Source organism: Anas platyrhynchos, chromosome 19 (genome assembly GCF_047663525.1).
Source record: "Anas platyrhynchos isolate ZD024472 breed Pekin duck chromosome 19, IASCAAS_PekinDuck_T2T, whole genome shotgun sequence".
In the NCBI taxonomy this organism is placed as follows: domain Eukaryota; kingdom Metazoa; phylum Chordata; class Aves; order Anseriformes; family Anatidae; genus Anas; species Anas platyrhynchos.
In genome coordinates, this window is record NC_092605.1 from 5,765,283 (window position 1) to 5,787,630 (window position 22,348).

At 37.2% G+C, this 22,348-nt stretch overlaps 1 protein-coding gene across 3 annotated transcripts in view; it reads left to right on the forward strand.

Moving 5' to 3' along the window:
* ANKFN1 (ankyrin repeat and fibronectin type III domain containing 1) overlaps positions 1-21,955 on the forward strand; it is a 139,474-nt gene extending 117,519 nt beyond the window's left edge. For all 3 annotated transcript variants that reach the window (XM_021267303.4, XM_072025674.1, XM_072025675.1), the window contains 6 exons: positions 223-389; positions 1,805-1,955; positions 3,759-3,927; positions 7,409-7,575; positions 10,800-11,016; positions 13,215-21,955. In XM_021267303.4, coding sequence (XP_021122978.4) covers positions 223-389; positions 1,805-1,955; positions 3,759-3,927; positions 7,409-7,575; positions 10,800-11,016; positions 13,215-14,011 — 1,668 coding nt within the window. In that variant the 3' untranslated portion in view covers positions 14,012-21,955. The remainder of the gene's footprint in view (positions 1-222; positions 390-1,804; positions 1,956-3,758; positions 3,928-7,408; positions 7,576-10,799; positions 11,017-13,214) is intronic.
* Positions 21,956-22,348: the final 393 nt, after the last annotated feature.

A 22,348-nucleotide genomic window follows, 5' to 3' on the forward strand; every position in this document is an offset into this window, starting at 1 on the left:
TGTGTATAGTTTTGAGCAGGAAGTTGTCCAAGTGCATCCAAACTACCAGAGATTATTTATATACTTAAGCATGTGCTTAAATGCTTTGTGAATTGGGAGCACTGTTGAAACAAGAAGACAGCTATAAAAGCATTTGTTGCTTTTTGATCCCAAACTCTTCCTCTTATGTGGAAAAAAAAATAAAAATGTTATTTATATATAGGACTGTTTCCCTTAAAACAGGACATACTTTCCTATCACAAACGAAGTCAGCAACGCCTTCCTCCTGGCTTGTATCTGGGTTACCTTAAACTCTGCAGTTCTGTGGATCAAATCAAAGTTCTCGTGTTGCAGAAGTTGCCTAATGTCCTGTGTCATGTCAAAATCCGAGACAACGGCAATGTCTCCAAGTAAGTGAATATACACGTATTTACACGCATATATTTAGAGAGAGAACATTTAAGTCTAATGCAATTTTGCCGTTGGAGAATTGTAGCTGCCAGCAGACTGTGGCTCAGGTGTGTACAATAGAGATCAGTGCTGAACTAAGCAGGTGCACCTGTGTGTTTCCAGCAATTCTGAAGGCCTATCCAGAAAAGATACATATGAGCCCGTTAGTTTCTAAGGGTAGTATTCTGTGGTTGCTCGCATTTTGCACAGTGGTAATGATCTTCTATATGTCTTTTGGGAAGATCATAGCCTGCAGCCCTGATTCAGCTTCCAGTGAATTCCGTGAAATTAATTTTCCCTGACCAAGGGGTATTGGTGTTGGTGATTCTTCAGTGGATTCTTTCATGTAATATCTGTTTTCTCACTAACACACAGCAAACATACAGCCTATTTAGACAAATGCTGTCAGCCATTGAACTACTGTGCACCAGAAAACACATTTTCCATTTGTCCACTGCTTCCTGTATCTATTGGGCAAGTGCAGGTATTTCCAGTGCCTAGTCCCTGCTGAGTGGGCAACATATTTTATTTGTCTCCCCCCCCACCCCCCTTTTTCTGTGGATATTTTTAATCCCATACCATTTCAGCAACCAGCTGAGAATTTTGCATGATTCAAAGAGGAACTGGATATCTATATGGATAACAAGGATATCCAGAATGTAGAAGTTAATACTAACAAAAATTTTGGAAGGAATATGAAACCTACTGTTTCAGGGTTTATAACAATGTTTGACTCTCGAGTTTAAGATCAGATCTTTATTTGGGAGCAGATTGTTCCACATATATTACTCATCTTGCAGTGGGGTTTCTTGTACTTTTTTTTCTTGATCGTTCAGTGCTGGATGCCTTTCAAGATTGAATAGTGCAGGGTGAATTAAGGATTTGGTCTTAAAAAGATGATCCGTATGTTTATCAGGTCTAAAATGGCTATATGTCAAGCAAAACAAAACAAAACCAGGAAGTTTTTTGGCTCCAGTGGGTACAAGAGAGTTTGCCACAGAAACTAAACCTGCTAATTGTCACTGTTGTCATTTCCTATTCATGTGTTTTATGTTTTTTGTTTTTGTTTTAAATATGATAGTAGATATGGAATAAAATATGTGGAAAAAAAAACCCTGGAGTTAGAAGTCTTAGTGAAATATTTCAAAGGCAGTTTGACTTTCAGATGTTAGAAAGGAATGTTCAGCCTGATGTACATGTGCTAGAAAAATTAAACTTTTCTTACATTTTTAACCACAAACAATCAGGATTGCACAATTTTAGAGTGTTTTGCTATATGAGGATTAAAGTATCAACAGATCCCACATACACTGAATTCCTGCTTGTGCACTGAACTTTTGTTATATTTCTAATTTTAACTCAACTCAACATACAGAGATGAGTGGGAATGGATCCAAACACTTTCTGGCTCAGAATCTGTGGAAAGTATGGATCATACTTCAGACTGCCCTACTCAATTGTTCTTGTATGAGCTCCAGATGGCAGTGAAAGCTCTCCTTAAACAGATCAATCTACCTCTGCATCAGGTATTTTCCTTTGTGGTATTTATCACCCTTTTAAAAACTGATTCTTAAGAGCACAACTAAAAACTACAAACAGTGTAACATTCAAGTAGGAATTAAATGTTAAGGTTGCAAGAAAAGAAAAGCAGAGAAGCTTTCTATCCAATTACCCTAGCTGAGGGAGAAAAACACCTTCAAGTAAACAATTATTTTCCCAGATATTTGAACATATAAGGATTAAGAGACTACTTTTAAAAAGCTTCTATTTTTGCATCTGTTAGCATATTTGTGCAACTTTGGGCAGGTGCAAATGCACGCTTTCTCATGAAACTCTAGTAGCTGTGAGCACCTTCACCCAGCTGGCAAAGAAAGACAGGTATTTTCCCAGTGAAGCATGGCAATTGACTGTTCCTTTGGATGTAATACTGAAGGTGAAAGGCCTGCTGAAGACACAGCACTTTGCAATTCTTTCACACACACATAAACATAAGTCTTCTAAAACACATAGCTCCAGATTTCCAGATTGCTGTGGGTGAGGAGAGGTATCTGGCTTCTGGCTTTACATTTAGGTACAAGAAATGCATATGTGAATAAATAAAGAAGTCAGGGAGGATAATCTATGATGTGAAAGATCCATGAAAAAATAAGCTAAGGAGTTTGTTTCTTGTTTACATGAATTCCATTTTATTTTGGTCTACAAGGGTAAAGAGGTCTTACAGTAGAAGTAAATCATCTTTATATTTCACTTCAAGATCTGTTTGTGCAGCTAGAAAGATGTGGCCTTAAAATAAATTAATCTGGTTCTACATTTCTTGATTTTGAAAGGTTTAGGCTTTACTTTTAAAAGGGAATCCATCAGTGCTGCACCTTCTAGCCTATGAAGAGCCAAGATTCAAGTAAATCCAAAATTAAGACAGATGGTGTGCTGCCTTGTGGTCAGTCAGTAATTCAATAGGGTTCTGTAGAGGTCTCTATGCTAGTGTATTTTCTTGGATGTTATAGCTTTTGTGCATCTCTCTCTCTCTTTTTTTTTCTTTTTTTTTTTTTTCTTTTTTTTAAGCTAGGTACTAAAGTACTGAAATCAATGTGCAATTTGTTCCTTAGGCTACAGTTCAGCCAAGCATTTAAGTTTATCTATTGTGCATGAGGGATAGCCATAAACATGGCCTTGCAGTTAAACAGTTATGTTTTGATGATTCAGGACCAAAATTCTTTGTTAATAAATTGAATTTACTTAGGTATTGATTTACTTAGGTATTTTTATTATTTTGGGGGTAAACAGAATCATGGACAGTGACACTGTTGGATACCCAGAGTAAAATGCAGTGCTGCACACAGCAGCTATACAGCAGCCTCAGGCCAAATCCTGTGTGTGCCATTTTCTCCTGCTGCAGCACTTGTTAAACCTTTTCAGTGCTATGTTGAGGGAGAGCTGCATATTTCTCTTAACCAACCCTAAATTGAATCTTAAAGGTTTTTAATTGAATCCATTTTCATGTTTTCACATAATTATGCAATCATAATCTTGAAAAGCACATGGCATGTGATCATTTTCTGCCTAATAAGAAACATAAATGTTGTTTTCAGGGGGGTTATGCCTGTGTGTGTTGTTTTAATGTGGAACATTGCAGCTTTAAATCTTTATTTTATGTAGTGACATGAACCCACATTTAGAGCCCCCCCCCCAAATATTTATGTTTTATAAAAATTCCGAGCTTGATGTTGTGCAAATTTTCTTTAATGTTTTATATCATTTGGGGTGTTGTTTATATAAGTGCCATGTTGTAATTCTCTCCTATTTCTTCCCCCGCGCGTGTCCCTCTACAGGCTAAGCACTTCCGTCTGTATACACAGGAGGTGTTGGAACTGGGTCACAATGTCTCCTTTCTTCTCCTGCTCCCCGCCTCAGACGACGTCTGCACTGCCCCAGGACAGAATAATCCTTACACCCCACACTCAGGATTTCTTAACCTCCCTCTTCAGATGTTTGAACTCGGTATAGTAGCTTGCTTCACCTAGAAATATTAACCCAGTCTCCTTATAATAAAATCACAAAGTTGTATCTGTTTTCCCCCTTGTCCCAGTGGAGAGTCAATAAATCACATGATGGCTTTGGCAACAACACTACCTATAACTGTGTACAAGTTATAGAGGGAGCAGAGCAGTTAAAGCATATACTGTAGCAATCGTTATTGAAATGCATAGAGCAAAGCCCACAGTTATCCAGTATGTCTACAAGCTTATTTGGAAGACGATGTTCTTTAAAAAACAGAATCAAAAAATTTCAATATGGCAAGTTTGGAGTGTAAAAGCAGATGCAAAAAAAGAACCATCCCTCTAAACTGTCACAAGAATAACCAGTTTTGAAGAGGAGGATTTTTGCAGCTCCTGCTTACAGATAGTCCTACTCAAGGTCTGACTCCCTCACAATTTTGTGAAAGGTCTGAGTGGAGTTTCTGAGGTCAGGGTCATCTTTTTCCTTCTGATTTCTGAAAGAAAAAAAAAATAAATACGGGAGACTTAGTCCTATTGCTGTGGTGCAAGAAAAGCCTGTTTTTGTGAAAAATGCTAAAGTACTGGCCTTGAATCTACTTCTTTAGGGAGCACATGCTGTGCAGTGCTCCTCCTGTTGAACTGCATTGCTGACTAGGTAAGAATCCTCCAAGACAGGGTTTTACAACTGTCTAACTGAAAGCAGAAGATGCTTCATCTCTAAGCTCCTCTATTTCTCATTTCTTTCTCATTGGTCCACAGAGTAAAGAAAGGCTCCACATGAAAGCAGCCCACAAAGACTTCATAGTTCTTTTTAGAAAGAATATGATGAGTAAGGGGACTGCTGAGCCTTATGTATTAGTCTCCTCTGTTTCCTTCTGGCCTGTAAAACTTCTTGTCATTTCTTTACTCTGCCTTGGAGAGAAGAGAATGGTAAGAGCCAAAACTGATGGAGACAGTATACAAGGAGCCACTGCAGAATAGGTCTCTAGTGGCAACTCGCTTCTCAGTGATATATCTGTCTAGTGTTTATGTGACACCACTACCATCACCACCGTATTTGCTATACATCATTGCTGGGTGCTGGTAGAGTCACTGAGGGGGAATGGTAGCTGGAAATTAATGGAGGCTCTTTCAGCTAAAGCTGTGGTTCTGTAATCATAGTAGATCTGTGACCTACCATCATACAGCAGCCCAAATTTGATTTGAATCAAGCAGAAACATATGATTGTGTTTATATCACATCAGCCAGAGCACACAAAGTGGTGCCCATGACAACTCTGGGTTTTTATCCTGGTTGTGGGAGGACAGATGACAGCTGAGCTGCCATAAAATTATGAGTGGTACAGACAGACAATACGTGAGCTGGTGTATAGTCTGCTGTGGAAAAGTTATCTCTTCAACAGAAAACTAACGTAATTGAACTCAAAGAGTTAGTTCAGTGCTTTGGGTCACATGGCTGTGGCATTTGATGTGGCTGTAGTGCCCTAATGCCAGATTTACTGTCTTCTTGACATGCAACCTTGAGGTCTACAGTTAAGACTCTGTGTATTCAGCATATTATTTCTCCCTATGAGAGGTGACTACTGCATTCACTGTGCAAATTAATGCATAAAGTATATTCATCTCTGGTGTAATTCATCTTTGTATTAGAGGTCTTGCAAACTATTTAACTCCCATCATGTGGTACATAAACCATGGGCAGGAGCCATTCTCACTTCTGGAAGGCAGTTTTCACTGGGCTGACAAATCAAAAGACACCAAGTGAGATGATGTGGTGCTGATAAACATGCAACAAAGTAATCTCTAAAACATCAGTCTGGGTGCAGACCTTTCTGTTTAGCAATGTTGCTGCAGTGGGGAAGCAATTCATGTCAGAGAACAGTATGGAAAGCTGAATTTTACCTCTTTTATTTATTTATTTATTTTTAAAGTAAGCAGTCATCTGGCCAAAGGCAGATGACATTTTCTATATGACTTATTATATATGTATCCCTGATGTTCTATAAAGTGACTGTGATTCACATCTCAAATATTAGAAGCTTCCATTCCCCATTAGCTGGTGGCTACCAACTATATAATTGCATAACCACAAAAGACTATGTTGAAGTAACATTTGTTAAAGTAACATTAAAGGGTCTGACTTAAAACCACAAAGGCTAGAGACTTCAGCACTGAAGCTGAAACCGCGGCTGTAATTCACTCAAGAGTCCACCACATATGGCATATATACTGTAAGACCACACACTATTCAGACTAGATCCCTGCAATATCTAGGCATCATTGGGAAACCAGAAGGTAGAATTCTTTCTCCAACTCTCTTTTTTTTTTTTTTTTTTTGGTGGGATTTCTGTGTTCAGATTAGGCCTTTATTGTTACATTAATCATGGATCTGTGATCAGATTTCTTATTTTGAGAAATTCTTGATTTTTCTTATGTTGTTTGCAAGGAATAAATAGACCTGGGGCACTGCTTTTATTTCTGTTTTAATATTTGTGATAAGAAGAGTGTATGCATTTTGCGTTTGAAACACCCTGAAAAATATCATGCCCCAATCCAGAAAACTAGCAGTATTAATCCAGCTGCCATTCACTGCTATAACAAGATCATGCTGTATGCTTGCAATGAATGGGGAAGTATTTCTGAAAACTTGCTCTCCCTCAGCAAGATTCGTATGTCTATACTGCAGTTTGCAGAGGTAACTGGCAAGTTCTGTTTGAACAAATGCAGGTTCTGGACTAATACAGCTTTAAAAGGCCAGGTAACTTAACATTTGTGAAGCTCCGTGGCTTCATAGCTGTTCTGTCCCTTAGCTCTTTCACAGATAGCTCACATAGCTCTTTGCTACCCCAAAGTCAAATGACACAAAGCAAGATGTCAGTTTGGAGCTTTCTGTGTTACTCTTTTGCACAAGAATTCAGAGGATGCTATGCGATAACACCTATCCAAGTTATAATTGTTTCACTTAAACTGTGATACCACTGAAATGCTTTTAATGCTGTCATTTACATTTGAGTTACTGATTTATGTTAGCCTAGACCAAAAGAAGGTTATCACCTTCCAAAACAGTATTTTCATTCTGAAACACTCAATTTAAAAACAAGCAAACAAACAAAAAGGTGGATTCCGTTTTACAATCATGTCACTGCTTGCTTGATGAAAGAAATGATGAGCCTCAGAAAAAACAGCCTTTCTGATTTAAGCTATCATGGGCAACATAGCCTCTGCAGCTGCATACTGAGAGCCTGATTATCCCTTCAGATAGATATAAATTAGAAATGACTCTTTTGAAATCGATGAAGTAACAGAGTAAGTCCAGTGTAAATGAGAGGAGAATTAGAGCCTGTGTTATTTATTTCTAGCTGAAAGTAACTCATCCAGAGAGTTAGTAATTACATTTAATAAAATGTGTGTTCTGAAAGCTAAGGATTTCATATTTCATAACCAGAATATAAGTGTTTCCTTTGCACTTGGTCTTTTCACAGTTCATTTTTGCTGTTACAAGGAAAAATTTATAAGCCTGTATTGCCGCCTTTCTGCTGTCATAGAGCTGGACTCTCTGAAAACCCAGCAATCCCTAAGGGAAGCAATTTCAGACAGTGAAGTCGCTGCAGCCAAACAAAGACACCAGCAAGTTATAGACTACATACAGGTAATAGTCTGTTTCTGACTATTCCAATGAGGTTTTAAGGTGGCTTTCTTAAAAATTGCATAAGGCTGTAATTTGAAATCTAAATGGAGAATTATTTACAGACATCATAAAAAGAGCAGTTGTATCAAAAGTGCAATTCTACTTTTATGAAATTCAAGCCCAGAACATGATTTTCTTAGTTGTTGCTTTTATACAAGGATTTTTACGGGTAAAATCAAATGACAGTCATACTAGACTGTTATACAGAACTGTGTCAGTCTGCTTGTAAAACTCACTCTCATCTAATGCAAGGTAAACTAGTGCCTGGCTAGTACATGGCATTCATTTGGGTAATAGTTTTTCTCTGTCTTAGGGGATTGAGGATATTTTTCACCACAATAAATTGCCAATTAAAAAAAATAAAAATGAAAATTCAACTTAGGTTGCAGAAAAAATCTTTATCAACATTATCAGAGGGAAGAAAGCAGCTCTGTGTTAAAGATGGCAAGCTAACCCTGGAAGCATTCATACGTCTGTCCAGCACCGTGCAGAAATACTGTCTCGCTCCCCCAGTTATCTGGCTTGCTACAAGTGAGGTGCAGATCAGTTTACAGCTCTATATTCTTAATATACAAGCAACTTTATTTTGGAATAGGGGCCAAGATAACCACTTATTGATAACATGTTTGGCCCTCCATAATTATGAACAAGATGATAGTATTTCTGTTCCTCCTTTTTCTGAATTCATATTGCCTTTGTCTCATCTACTTTAGAGCTGTTGCTAACCTGCAGGGGAGCAGAGAGAAATATACAATTGTGCTTGCACATCCCCACTATCTCCATCCTTCTTATCTTCCTATTCTCACACCTAGAAAATCTGGTTTCTCCCCAGCGTGCAGGAGCATCTGAGAAATTTTTACTCTTCACATCAAAAATAAATGTATGTACATATACACTGCATAGACAGTCCTATGTTCCTTTTCTCTGGTGTCTGAGTCACATATATACGCTGGGAAAATATGGGAGAATATTTTAAACTTCAGTGTTTTGTGCTGAATTATTGTGACAGTGTATTAGCCTTGTCAGATTTCCTCTCAAATGAAAACCAGCTGTATTCCACCTATTGGCAAAAATATCTCAGCCCACCACATACCGCAATCTTCAGTGGTGACCACAAAACCGCGAGAGCAGTTGTGTGATCCTAGATCTAAGACAGTGTTGAAGTTACTACACAAACCAAACATTGTAAAGAGCAAGGGAGTCTATATAAATGCAGTTCTGAAAAGGAGTCAGAGGGCGACTAAAAAGTTTTTTTAAAAACAACAACAACAAAAGCAGGTAAGAAGCACATAAGATAATCAGTATCTTTACCAGAATGTTAGTCATCAACACAAGAAATTTACAATGACTGAAACTAAAATTGAAGTTAAACTGCAATTTACAGGGCGTAATGCTTCAAATGTTCCTAAATTATTTAAGAACCACACTTCATTAAAAGGGCTGGTTCATTGTACTTTAAGATACTACAGAGTGGCATCAGGGAGAGAACCAACAAGATTTACATTTTCATAAACTGGAAGCAGTATGATTTTTTTTGGAGTTGCAGGAGGATTACAGAAAGAAAATATAAGATCCCCAATATCAAATATGTGAGAAGTTTGCTAACTGGTCACACAATTGTATTTTATTCATGGAGCTACACTGAAGTCTTGAAATTAAAGCAGATAATGGATGAACCATTTGCTTTTCTTATTGGTATACATTCTGAGCCCAAATTAACTCACTGGCAAGGCTTGCACTCACATCATTGGAGCCAGGATTTCACCTCTCCATAAAAATGGATGTACTCGGTTAAAATAGCTATCCAGTTATCCTATCTCTAACAGGGCTCTGCAAGAAATACCCTAGCTATTCTGGCTAATCTGCAGTATCCTTTGGCAAGAAATCTACAGTTTGAATATGCTTTTTGTGAAAAATTATCTTCAGCTAAGAGGATGTGCTGGAAAACTGGTCTTAGAATATATCAGTTTACAGTCTCCTTCAGTCTCCTTTTTTCATTGATTCCTCAGTTATTTCCCTTTTGATAATACTCAATGCACAAAGTACCACTCACTTTTGCCTGCCCATTTACTGACCCAAGGCTCTTTACCCTTTATATTCTTGCAGAACATAGGCTGTATAACTGCAAGGTAGTTTCCTACCTAAACACTGCAGTATTAATATGAAGGCTCACTGCTTTAAATGCAGAAGCTTCTGCAAGAAGAGAGGCACAGGGGAAGCTCTGGAAGAATACCGCAGCAGATGTATATTATATTCACAGCTTTATCTCATTCACTGATTGCAGCAACATTTACTCAGTTGTCAAAGATCTTGAATTGCCTGAAGAAATTGAAAGTCTTCATTATCAAAGACTCACAAGACGCACATTAAACAGCATCTTTGCATAGATACTTAACGCTGTATCCTGACATTGATTTAGGCACTTGTCTCTTATTGCCATCAACAGGCATGAGTTAGAACTGTCCTAGTATAGATTTATACTGTTAAAATGCATACAGGCTAAAAAGATAAGGGAACAGACGTGCAGTTTGTCTCACAAGTTTGCTGCAGCCCTTCACACATATACACGTGCACATATATTCTTCTGTTCAAAAACAGGGTTTGACGTGAGCATTCTGCTTTTGAACATAATCCTGGATTCACAAGAATCCTTGAGACATCTTGATTTCATTCCAATACAGAAAAGAAAAAAAAAGAAAGAAAGAAAGAAAGAAAGAAAGAAAGAAAGAAAGAAAGAAAGAAAGAAAGAAAGAAAGAAAGAAAGAAAGAAAGAAAGAAAGAAAGAAAGAAAGAAAGAAAGAAAGAAAGAAAGAAAGAAAGAAAGAAAGAAAAAAATGACTACAAAATTAGTCAAACTTTATACTCCATCAAAAGATGGTTATCGTTTCTTTCTGTGTCAGAACTTAGGCCTAGATTCATCCCTCCTAACTACAAGTTCTTAGTTGAGGTACCTAATTTAAAAGTCTGGTCCTATGCAGACCTCGCAGTTCTGAATGAGAAAAAACACCTAACCAAAGGCAGGTCAGACCATCTAAAATCAGAAGTCTCCTGTCAGGGAGCCTGCTTATTTGCTGTCTGTTGGCAGTGACTACTCACCTACTTAGGCACTTGAAACTACACACTTCCACAAAATTAATATGCAGACTTAATTGTAGTTTTTCATCATTTCTTTTTTTCCTCAAAAGCAAATTGATGATATCTGGAGGGAAATGAGATGGATCACAGAAGCACTGCAGTATGCCAGATACAAGCAGCCAGCAGCTGGCCTACCAATAAAGAAGCTTGTGAATCTTTCAGAACACTCTCAAAAGAAAATCAGTTCAACCTCTTCACATCTAGATTGTCTTCCTTCACCACCCCCCTCACCTGAGGCTAGAAGCCAGAGGAGAAAAGCTGTGAGTGGTATGAGAATTTTGTTTATTCATCAAACAAAATATTTGAACTCACTTTTAATTATAACAGTTCTTGAATTTCATTTTATAAAAGGAGTATATTTTTCCAATACCTGCTAAGGTTATTTTAACAATCAATTTACCAATCATTTGCCACATACTATCTTGAGATCCTTCTACAGCCTTTACAATCTTTTTTTGTTGTTGTTTTTTTTGCTTTCAGCTACTCAGAATAATTGCTCATCATCAGCCAACTTTGTCATCCCACTATTCCAGATCATTTAATGTTCTGTCACTGACTTTACTACAATTAGTAAAGTCCATCCATAGTGAAAACTGCCTATTCCATTTGTTGTCTTCAGCAACAATCCGCTATAAATATATGGCAGGGGCTTTCCCTCTTTCTCAATTACAGCTTCATTTCTTAAGAATCTTTGGTAAAGAATCTTCTCAAAAAGCTCTTCAGAGATGGAAGGATGCCTGCATATTAGTGCTTCTTACACTGTGCATATGTTCACAGTCTTACTAGATTGGTGAGCCATAAATTACTAAACAAAAGCTACCAATTCTTTGTCATCACTCACATATTTGTCTGTTCTTTACCACAGTTTCTAACAATTTGTCCAGAATCTAAGTCAAACTTTTCCATAATATCCATTTGTCACCTTCTGTTTCTGTGATAATATAGCCATTTTCTTTCCGTGATTTGACAACTCTTCTGCTTTGGAGCAATTCTTTCTTATGCTCCTCTTGCTTTGTTTTAATAGAGCAAATTTTAGTGCCAGTGGTCCAGTTTGATTCAACAGCCATTTTCACATATCAGAATGCTCTCTGTGCTTTAGACAAGCACTTTAAAACACAAAATTACACAAATAAATACCTACTTCATTGGCCATTATTGCTTCTCTGAACAGCTGGAAAATTAAACTGATGAAAGAAATAGATCACAGCAAGTAAAAATGAAGCAAATTAAACAGTAGCACATAATTTGCTAACAGAAGAAGGACTTTGGATAAAAATGAAAGCCCTTATTCTGCTGAGCTGTCTATAAGCAATGAATAAGTGGAACAGTAGAAACAAAAGCAATAGATGCTGCATTATACAACAACCATGACTGTTTTGGTAATAATAATTTGTTTTATTTTGTTTTATTTTGTTTTTTCAAATTGGCACTTTTTTACAGTTAAGAAAAAAATATAAGTCTATTCTGATTAGACTAGGTTAAAAAAAAAAAAAAAAAAGAAAGATAGAAAGAAAGAAACCCAAAGATTATTGTGCTTTGATTCTTTCCATTATGTGGTGGCGTTCTTTCTCAGCACCTTGTGCTAAATTTTCCCTGTATTACAGACCGTGAACACAGAATAATCCTTAGCTCTGGCACCATGTAACCTACAGCATTATCTTGCCCTGCATGGGACTGATTCTTTATTGTTGCACTATACTGTAAATTACACTAGGTCAAAGTGAATAGCCAGCATTGTAGAAAATCTACAGGTTTTTTCTTTGGATCTATTACAAACTACCCACAGCTATGGAGCATTAATCTGTTCTATCACATATGCCACTACTTATTATGTTACTGATCTTTCAGTAGCCAAAGGACAGAAGAGATTTCAACGCCAGTGTGAGTTTTTTTCAACAAATTCACGTTTGAATTGTGTGTGTCTGTTCTGGAGGTGAACATACAAAATTAAGCCAACAGGGAAAAAGGTAGTTTTGCTCACCTACCTCCATGCCTTGCCTCAAGGTTCTGGTACATAAATGCACTTGCATCGTACTCACAGTTAGAAGGTATCAATCTGCAGTAACTCAACCAACACCTTTAATAAAACCAGAACCTGGATTAGATTTTCTTTGTCTCCTAAATAGCCATCTCTGTGAAATTTGGTGAAGGTAAGGTAAAAGAAAACAGTTCCTTTCAGAACTTAATCCCAATTCAAATTCAAATTCTTTCCTCTGTTTAGTTGAATAAATGAATCCTCTCTGCTTTTCTTAATTCTGCCACCACCTCTGTAATACATCATTAAAAACTCCCTGACTACTGTCTTTTCTGTCACCTAGGCCCATACAAAATTCTGCAGAGGAAACAAATGTATGTTTTCAGGATTGTAGATATTATTCTGAATTAAGAAAACAAATACATAAATGACAGGTAAGCAGTTTTTCTCTTGTGCTCGTCTTCTTAATGTTAATGAGTTCTTTTTGCAGATTCCCAGCCCTGCTCAGATGAAGAAGGCTGCTCTGAAGTATTCCTTCCAACTGACAGTGACTATGACTCCAGTGATGCATTAAGCCCCAGAGAATTAGACTTGATTTACTCCTCCTCACATGACATATCCCAGCAGGCAGGCAGTGGCCTGGGTGGTAGCGCACCTGATGTTCTACAAGTCCACGACATGAAGCCTTGCCTAACATTGAAAGAAGGCCTGACAGAATGTAGTGCCTTTGATACTAATGCTGAACATTGCACAGAGTATATGAGCAATCTAACAGTGTCAGGGAATACATCAAAAAGCATAGACAAGTCCTCTAGCTCCAAGCAGCCACTGAGCTTTTTAGGGAAAAAAAAGCTAGGGAAACATCAACATTACAACTACTTCAGCAGGCACCATCGTTGGCTGCGTGTGCACAGCGAGACACAGTCTGCCTCTCTGTCTGAAGGCGTGTATACTCAGCATCTCATGAGATCTTCAGATTTATTTCAAGAACCTACCTCCAGTGAGCAGTTACAGATTCCCATTGATGGATCTCGGAGCGCTTTCTTACCTCATGCATCCAGCCTTCCAGAAGATGGGAAAGGCAAGTATGAGGAATCAAGGCAGAATGTCCATAGTATATATGTGGAACCTTATAAAACAACACTTCAGAGTGAAGAGGACAATCCCTGGGGAGCGAGCATGCAATCTGTAGAACATAAGGATGTGCACAATGCTATGCAACAGAAAATGGATCCAGATGATCAGTTGGGTTCTGCTGTCTCTGAAGTATTCAGCAGCACACTTTAACCCCAGATTTCTTCATTGCTTCCCATTGTTCCACAAGGAGATACTGAGCATCATACAAATAGGGCCATACTTTGAAAATCACTTGTAAAAATCCAGCTTCTGCAAATGGCAACTTGTGTCACTTTAAAGAATCCTAATCATTTGACTTCATCACCAGATATCTGGTGTTACAGCGGTATCTGTCATGATGCAAGCGTTATTATTTGCATTGGCAGTTTTGCAGGTAGGGTCCTGTCACCACATAGCAGAACACTTTGTGGATGCAAATCTAGTAATCAGTTTTTGCAGTTCTCTCGATTTTCACCTATCTCCGAGCATGTAAAATTTTAAGCACGAGTGGTTCTGACTGCAATGTAGCAGACTCTGTAACATCCTTGGTGTGCTCATGTTAGGACTGTGTCCTAATATTCTATTAACGTGTTTTCCACCATTTCCTATATTTTTTTCTATTTCTCAGCCCTCCTGAATATATATAGGTTGCATGTAACTAAAGTGCTAACTGGTCTAGTAATACAATCATCCCAGAGTTTCTAGCCAGTTACAGAGAAGTGAAAATTCAAAAGTTATCACTGACATTGCATGCACCATCTCTGAATGCTGCCAGAGCCTGATATAATAATTATCACACTGTTTGAGGAGTGGGCATTTTTTTTATTTTTATCTTTTTCCTCAGGAGCTCAGATTTAAAATAAGGTGGCAGGCTATTTTAAAGGCTTAAAAGGCAGTCAACCTTTGAGGTCAAGAATAGACAGAATGAAGCTGAGCTCTGAATGAATAACATGCATGGTCTATGTAAGATCAAAGTGAAGGTTGGTCTTTTCTGCTGCCCACCACACAAGAGTACATTTCTTTATGTTGCAGGCACTCTCAGGCAGACATTAGAAATAAATGTACCTACTTTTGGTCCTGAATATTCAGTGTGTATTCAGGGGTATTTGATCACTATGTCTGAACTTGGTATATTCTGGCAATTCCAGTTAGGGAAATTTGGGGTGCAGTTTGAATCTAAGATTTTTTACTTGTGCCACTGATAAATATTAATATCATAAGCAGGGTAGGAGATGGTGTTTTAGTACTCCATGTTTATTTAGAGGCAGATCGCAATGAGTCACGATTTTGTCCTTTGCAACTAGAATAAGACTTACAGTACCACAGAAGATGATCTCAAAAATGAATGAGAACCATAACATTTGAGTCACTGAGAAATGAACTAATGTAAAGAGAAACCCCAGCTGTTGCACAAGCTTTAATTTTTCTTAAACAGTTCTTGAAATTTAATTTTATAGGCCACATTCCTGCTGGTTAAATTCCCTCACTCCATGTTTGTGCAGCCTTCTACCTTTCAATTTTTCAGCCTCCAGGTGGATACATTCTAAGGCCTCCAATAAAGAGATTTGAGTTAAATAGTTGAGTTTACAAGTCCTTGAGGTGAAGGTAAGGATTTGGGCCCATGATCTGTGGTCCTTATTAAAATAGCACTTCCATAACCCCAGTGCTATTAAAATCCCTGTGAACTCAATCCATAAATTCAAAAATAAATGTTATTCACTATTTCATGCTTGGTCAGTATGCAGAAGCCAAGAAGAGTCCTTGCAGTGATATAAGGGCAAAAACTTTCTATAAGGGATTTACATGTTTAAGTTCTCTTTCTTTGGGGAGAGGGAAGTTAACTTTTTGCACCAAAACTATTCATTACCTGATCCAGTTCTCAGTGAGGATGGAAAGACTGCCGTTCACCTCCACAGGCTTTGAATGGGACCCATACTGAAAATTCCTGTGGGTGAGAAGATGGGGGGAGCAGAAGTGTCAGTGCCAACTTGCAGCTATAAGGACACACAGTGTGCATTTTATGCCACATGGAACTGCACGGGAAAAACCCAACTCACAAACCATAGCACCAAACAGTGATGTTTTACTGTCACTGAAGGCAGCAACAGCTTGTTACCTTAGATTATGTTCATCAGCAGAGGGCTCTTTACCAGGGAGAGCCAGAGCTATGTTGTATTCAGAAGTCAAAATAATTTACGTCGTTTTCTAGTATACAGCATCAAGCTCATGCTCCCCTAACCTGTTTAGCCTCTAAGAAAAACTGCCATATAACTGTTTCTTAAAGAATAAAAATAACAATATGCTGAGGCAATATGTTTTTGCAGAAAGTGAAGAGATAAAAGAAGATGTTCCTAAAATGAAACCCACCTTGCTTTGCTTTGGCTCTTCAGGAAAAAATAAAACAAAAAATACCACCGCCACCAACAAAACAAAAACAAAATAAAACAACAAAAAACAGTGAGGGCAAGAAGTAGTAAAATCTACAGCAGAAGAACTGGTATATACTGCTGGGTAGATAAGGATGTAAAAATCTGTTATCTACTCCTGGTGCTGGGCTTTTCCAGAAGTAGTCAAGTATCTAATAAAGAGCTGGATTTTTTGCTGGCAGAAAGGGCTTGACCTTATCATAACTTTGCCTACCTGCAAGTGCTAAGACAGAATCTGAATCTAGGACTGCAAATGCCAGACACAGTCTACACCATCTCTATTTTAACCTTGTTATATGGAAGTGGTGTTTATGTGATGTCCAATGAGGCATACTTCCTTTATTCTATTGAGGCTCTTCCAAAGTTTTAACAGTCAAACTAGTAAATGATAGTTCTGGCATTAAATACTTTTGTCTATAAAGTACTGAGTTATCTTTTGAGAGAAATATTTGTCTTTGTTCTGAATTGCTATTCCTGCCTATTCAGTGAGTCAGCGTAAAGCAGCTCCTTAAAAGAATAGTAATGAACACCCAGAAATAAATACATGTAGACAGTAAAAAGAGATGTCTTTCAAGCACTGTCATAATACTAATCATAATACTTCTGTGGTTCTCTTAGGAAGATCACTCTCATGTTTCACAAGCAACTACAGCAATTCAGAAGAATCCTGTGAAATTCAGCACTTTTATCCCCACTTCATAGAGGCACAGAAGGATTCAGTGACTGCTCTGAGTAGACCTCAGAGTAAAGGCTCAAAGTAAGGAATCAATTTAAAATTAAGAACCTAAACCATTGCTTTAATCACTAGGAATCCTCCCTCCAACTGGAGCTAGGGTCCCTCCCTGAGGATTCTTGCACAGACACAGGAAACACTGAGGCTCAGAGCCCAGAGCATACTAGAATTCTGTGAGTCAGCAAACAGCTCGTTCAAATGAGTCTGTACCCACTTACGTCAGCTGAAGCTCAGCTGTAAAGTGGGTACTTAGGTTTTGCAAACTTCTGGATATGTATCTTTCTTATTCTTACATCTTGGTACAGAACTTTTGTCCTGTGTTTTTCAGGCAGTTTACCTTTGCCTAGGCTGAACCCAGTCCCTCCTAATTTCTAGGCATGACTTGACTGGCCAGAAAAAAACATTGTGCTTAAATATTATAACCCTTCAAAAAAGCAGTAGACATATATCTCCTGTGGTCTGCAACATTCCTGTTTCTTCTGGTAGGAAGCTAGATATAGGTAAACAGCAAGGTTTACACTAACAATTCTTTGTATATACAAAAAGGCAGACCGCTTGTGGACAGTTTGCCTGAAGGTACCTGTGGCTAAAAAGCATTTATTTCCCATAGTTGCATGTGTTTTTGCTTTGCCTTTAGATATTAATAAACAATTTGATTTTCTATACAATAAGGGCACACACAGAGAAATCTATAAATTAATGCTTCATTGCTTAAGTATGCATATTTTTAAATACAGGCATTAAAGGGGGTGCAAAGGGATATAATTTTTATCTTGAACATTTATGTTTAGAGTGTTTTGGAAAGAGATGGTGCATCTTTACATTTCGTGTGGTATAAAGAAATGCATTAAGTTGCTGGTCAACTCTTTTAAGGTGTTCAAACACATGGCTCATGACTGTTACGTAAAACTTCAATACAGCCTTATTAACAACAAGGGTATAGTGTATTTGAAAATATGGTATACAACTTGGAAACTTACTCTGAATTTCTCTGAGGTGTTGAACTTTGCCATCAGCAAAAAGTATTTTTAGAAAAGGGGCCTTGAATTTTCAGACAACAGAGACTTCATCAAGGTAGGTCTCTGATTTTTCCACTACAGCAAAACATTAAATAGCTAGAATACTTTATTTTTAAATATAATTTATCTTCTGATTTCATGAGGGAGAATTCATAAGGCTAAATCATGCCCAGAAGTGTGAAGCAGAGCTGTTGGACAGTATATTCTCTGCAAAAACTGAGAGCAACATTCCCCAAAGTGGGCTGAAGAGTTATACTCTGGAAATGTGCTCAGGCCAGTAGTTTGTCCCTCGTCTGTGCAGACAAAAACTACAGGCATCTCTTCTAAGTGTTTCCAAACTCATTAGGATTTTGTTAATTTTGTTGTTGATTTTACTGGACTTTGGAGCAGGCCCCATATACTTTTGGAAGCTGTGTAGATGCTACTAGCTTGGAGCTCTTACCCAGTTTACTGTCTCTCATACTGTGTTTTAAGGGTGTTGTAAGAGTCACGCTAGAATATTTTCCTCAGCCTTTTTGTATCACAGTGTCTTGGGCAAGATTTAGCCTTTAAACCAGTCATCCTATAGAAGGGTAAAGTGTTATTAAGCTTTCTGTGACTAGTCTACATAAAACCTCTTATTTTGTTGATCAAATAATAACAGATTTTTATGTTTATTAATTATTATTATTTTTTTGACAATTTACATGATCTAAAATAAGAAAAAGTGATTGGTGTAGCACTAACTGATCTACTTTCAAACTGTGAATTGTAGTAATTTATTAAGCAGATGTTAAGGTAAACATGCAGACTTTTTGTGTTTTACTTTATATAAAGGTCAGTTTGGGCCCAATTCTGCTCTCATTGGACTTCATTCAAGGTTCTTTTGCACCAGTGTAAATCAAGAGTAGTTCCACTGAAGCTGAGTCAGGTATTCATCAACTTGTATAAATCAGCAGAGCTCCACTCACTCACAAGGCTGGCTCAATACCAGCCAAGGATCTGGATCAGTGGAGTCATCATAAAAACAACACAGTTACACTGGTGTAAAAAATGATACGTGTAAGGAAGACAAAAGGGTTTTTATCTCATGGAATATTCCCCTGGATGTCAAAGACACTGTTGTCTGAGAAGGGCGCAGAGAGCGAGCCCACCCTGCTGCTGTGTGGTACTGGGAGAGAAACACATAGGGCATAACATACTGCTACGTTTTGTGGTAGGGACCAAATTTCTCTCCCATATTATGCAAATGAATCCCCTACTGAATGCAATGGGAGTTCCAGTTATTTCACTGAAAAAAATGAAGACTGTTTAGGGTTATTGGGGGCCTGAGGGAGGGCAAGAGGGGTTGTTTGTTTTTTTCCCCTCAGAGAAAAAGTAATTTAAGTGAAATGTGCAAGGCAGTGTTTAATTGCTTCCTGCCTTGTTTGTACATAGCAATTTGGCTGTTTATTGGTTGTCTTTGTTCAGATTTTTATTGTAACTTGTTGCTATATATGCAACCAAGCGTATGTTAAAGTTTAAACTTTGGTACATAATAATGCACAATTTTATGTGCTTTAAAACTTTGTAAATATATAGATGAACAATGTATGCTGTGCTAACTGTGATCTTGGGACTTGACACAACAATATTTTCATGCATATGTACCTACAAATGGTTTGAAAATAGCAAAATATATATTGAGGATGGCCATGAGCCAAGAGTAAATGAGTGCCGTATGACTCATGCTTCTTTAATAATTCCTGAAAGAGGCATGTATAGTACATAAAATAGACAATAAAAATAATTTTCAAGACTACAAATATTTTTTATAACTTCAGATATTAAATACTATTTTAGAAAAAAGATTGGTTGGTAAAAGAAATCTTAGGTTTATTCAAGTGAATCATTGTCATAAAAATGTTCTTAACAGAATTTTTTGTTTGATCTAATATCATAGAAACCTAGCTCTTTTAAGCTTTAGAAGATCTGAAGTGCTCTTGCATTCTTACAGCTCCTATGATCTACTAAAATCATGTACTTCAAGTCTTCTCTCTCATTAACAAAAACAAATGCTACTCTATGCATTCACATAATCCTAAATACCATGTGTACTTCTGTATAATCTTTAAGCTGTATTTTTTAAATAGGTTCTGACCATCATCAAGTATCCATGTACGTGAGCCTTACAATCAATGGAAATCTGACTGTAGTTTGTGTTCTTTCTCTGAATTCTTTTATTTTTACTGGAAAATATTTTTTTTTCTAAAGCCAAGCTTTGAAATATGGTCTCCAAATTTTGATTTTGATCTGCATTGTCAGAAATCTAAATTGAATGGGCATGGCTTCCAGACTTTGTGGGTGAAAACAATCTCCCATCAAAATCAACAGAAATTGAAAATCATTTTATATAAATGTAAATGCCTTATTACAGGAGTGATATCTGGGTAGTCGTATTTGAAGCAGCATCTTTCTAATCTGTGTATTATACCTGCAGAAGAAGTTGCTGGCATATAAGCATCTTCACATCAAAGAAATGAGCAGCATAAAAATCTTGCAGGCTGACAGACTGAGCCCTCTTTTTCTAAGCCTGAAGGCTCTCATACAGGCTCTGTAGCTTTCAGCTGTCTATTTACAATGACAGCCAGACAGAATCTGCTGTTTATTTCTGGTGTGAATCTATGCTTTCAAGCCACATTGTAAACATACGGTATTGTGGGTATATATAATCTGGTTGTAGTCGAGAAACACCCCAGATATTACCTACTGAGGCAACTACCTTTTAAAAGCGAAACATGCTCTTCTGTTGTGATTCTGTTTTTCATATATTCTTATACAAGGAAAAGAAAAGCACAGCAACATTTCTAATGTAGTATAAAATTGGGTTACTCTATGTAAGCAAGAGAAATAAGAACAATCCCATTTTGAATGCTGCAGAGACACTGGAGGGATTCTGCTTGGGGTAATTGTTCACTTTGTTTCCAAGACAGGCAGGTTGCTAAATGTATTTTAGCTGCCATGTTGTCTGAGCCTTTCAATGTTTCATGCACTGTTCTCCCTTTTGTACAGATAATGCCATAACTGGAAAAAGTGACATGCCCAAGGTCACACAAAGAGCTTGTGACAGAGCAGGGACACAATTTTCTGGCTAGCATCCTTACTACAGCATCAGTCTGTTATCCATAGCTTGTGCAGAAGTATATATGGTAATGCAAATGTTGATGAATGTTTGTGTTTCAGCCATGACATGCCAACTCAATGCAAGCTTCAGAATAACAGCATCCTACTGGAGTATCTGTGGATACTTTCACACATGGAAAATATCTGAACTAAAATGCAGCCAAAGTGGAGTTAAACAACAGAGCAAAATAATTCTTAAAATGTAAGATAAAATGTGACTGTCGGTCATTTCTGCTTCCTTGATTTTTAATTTCAAAACATTAAGATTGTTACCACGTTTTCTAAGTTAGTACAAGAGAAAAACAAATGTGAGCCTTTAGTCATGTACAGTACTACTATGAAATTAACTACAAGAAACACCACAAGAGAAGGATTTATTGTGTGCATGTACTTAAATGACTGATGCACTTTCGCATGTACCATGCATTTTTAGGGCCAGGTTGTTCACATGTTTTGCTTGCCCAGAGCTAAGATTTTATCTTTCCATGAGAAGATAAGTGGGTGAACAGTGCGATTCCTACAGACCTTTATAGCAAGTTTGCCATGGTTTCTTGCAGACAGTGCTGTTTTATAATTGCCTCTGTGTTCTATGCTGTTTTATTGAAACGCTTTTAAACCAACTGGAAAGAAGCTAAAAAACTCTTATAGGCATGTTTTTGACTTGTTCTTCTGACAGCAAAAGATAACCATTTTGTTGTTCCATTCAAATGTATTAACTTATATAAACTGTCATCTCTCTGAGCAAACTATTAATGTATTTTTTAATTTTGTCTTTAAATAAAAGTTTGGGGTTTGATTTTTTTTTGCTTGCTTATTTTGCAAACACACAAAAAAAATCTTTATTAATAAGCTTCACCATTTCCTTCCCCAGACCACTGTTTAAAATCTCAAAGAAATATATGTTCATTTTGAAAGGAGCTACTAATTGTTTTCTATTTTCTTAGCTTTTTAATAAATATTAAATATTAATTAATTAGTCCTAATTAATCAGTAGGATTTATGTTACTATCTGTGTGAATTACAGATTTAATTATTCTGATTTTTATTACAGCAATAATTCAGGGGAAAAAAATCAGGTAATATCCCCTCCCTCCTTCCACTCACATACACACTCAATTGCAGAGAAAAAAAAATGGTGAACAGCAATTCTTGAGCTTTATAAACTAACAGTAAAGTCAATTTAAAGACA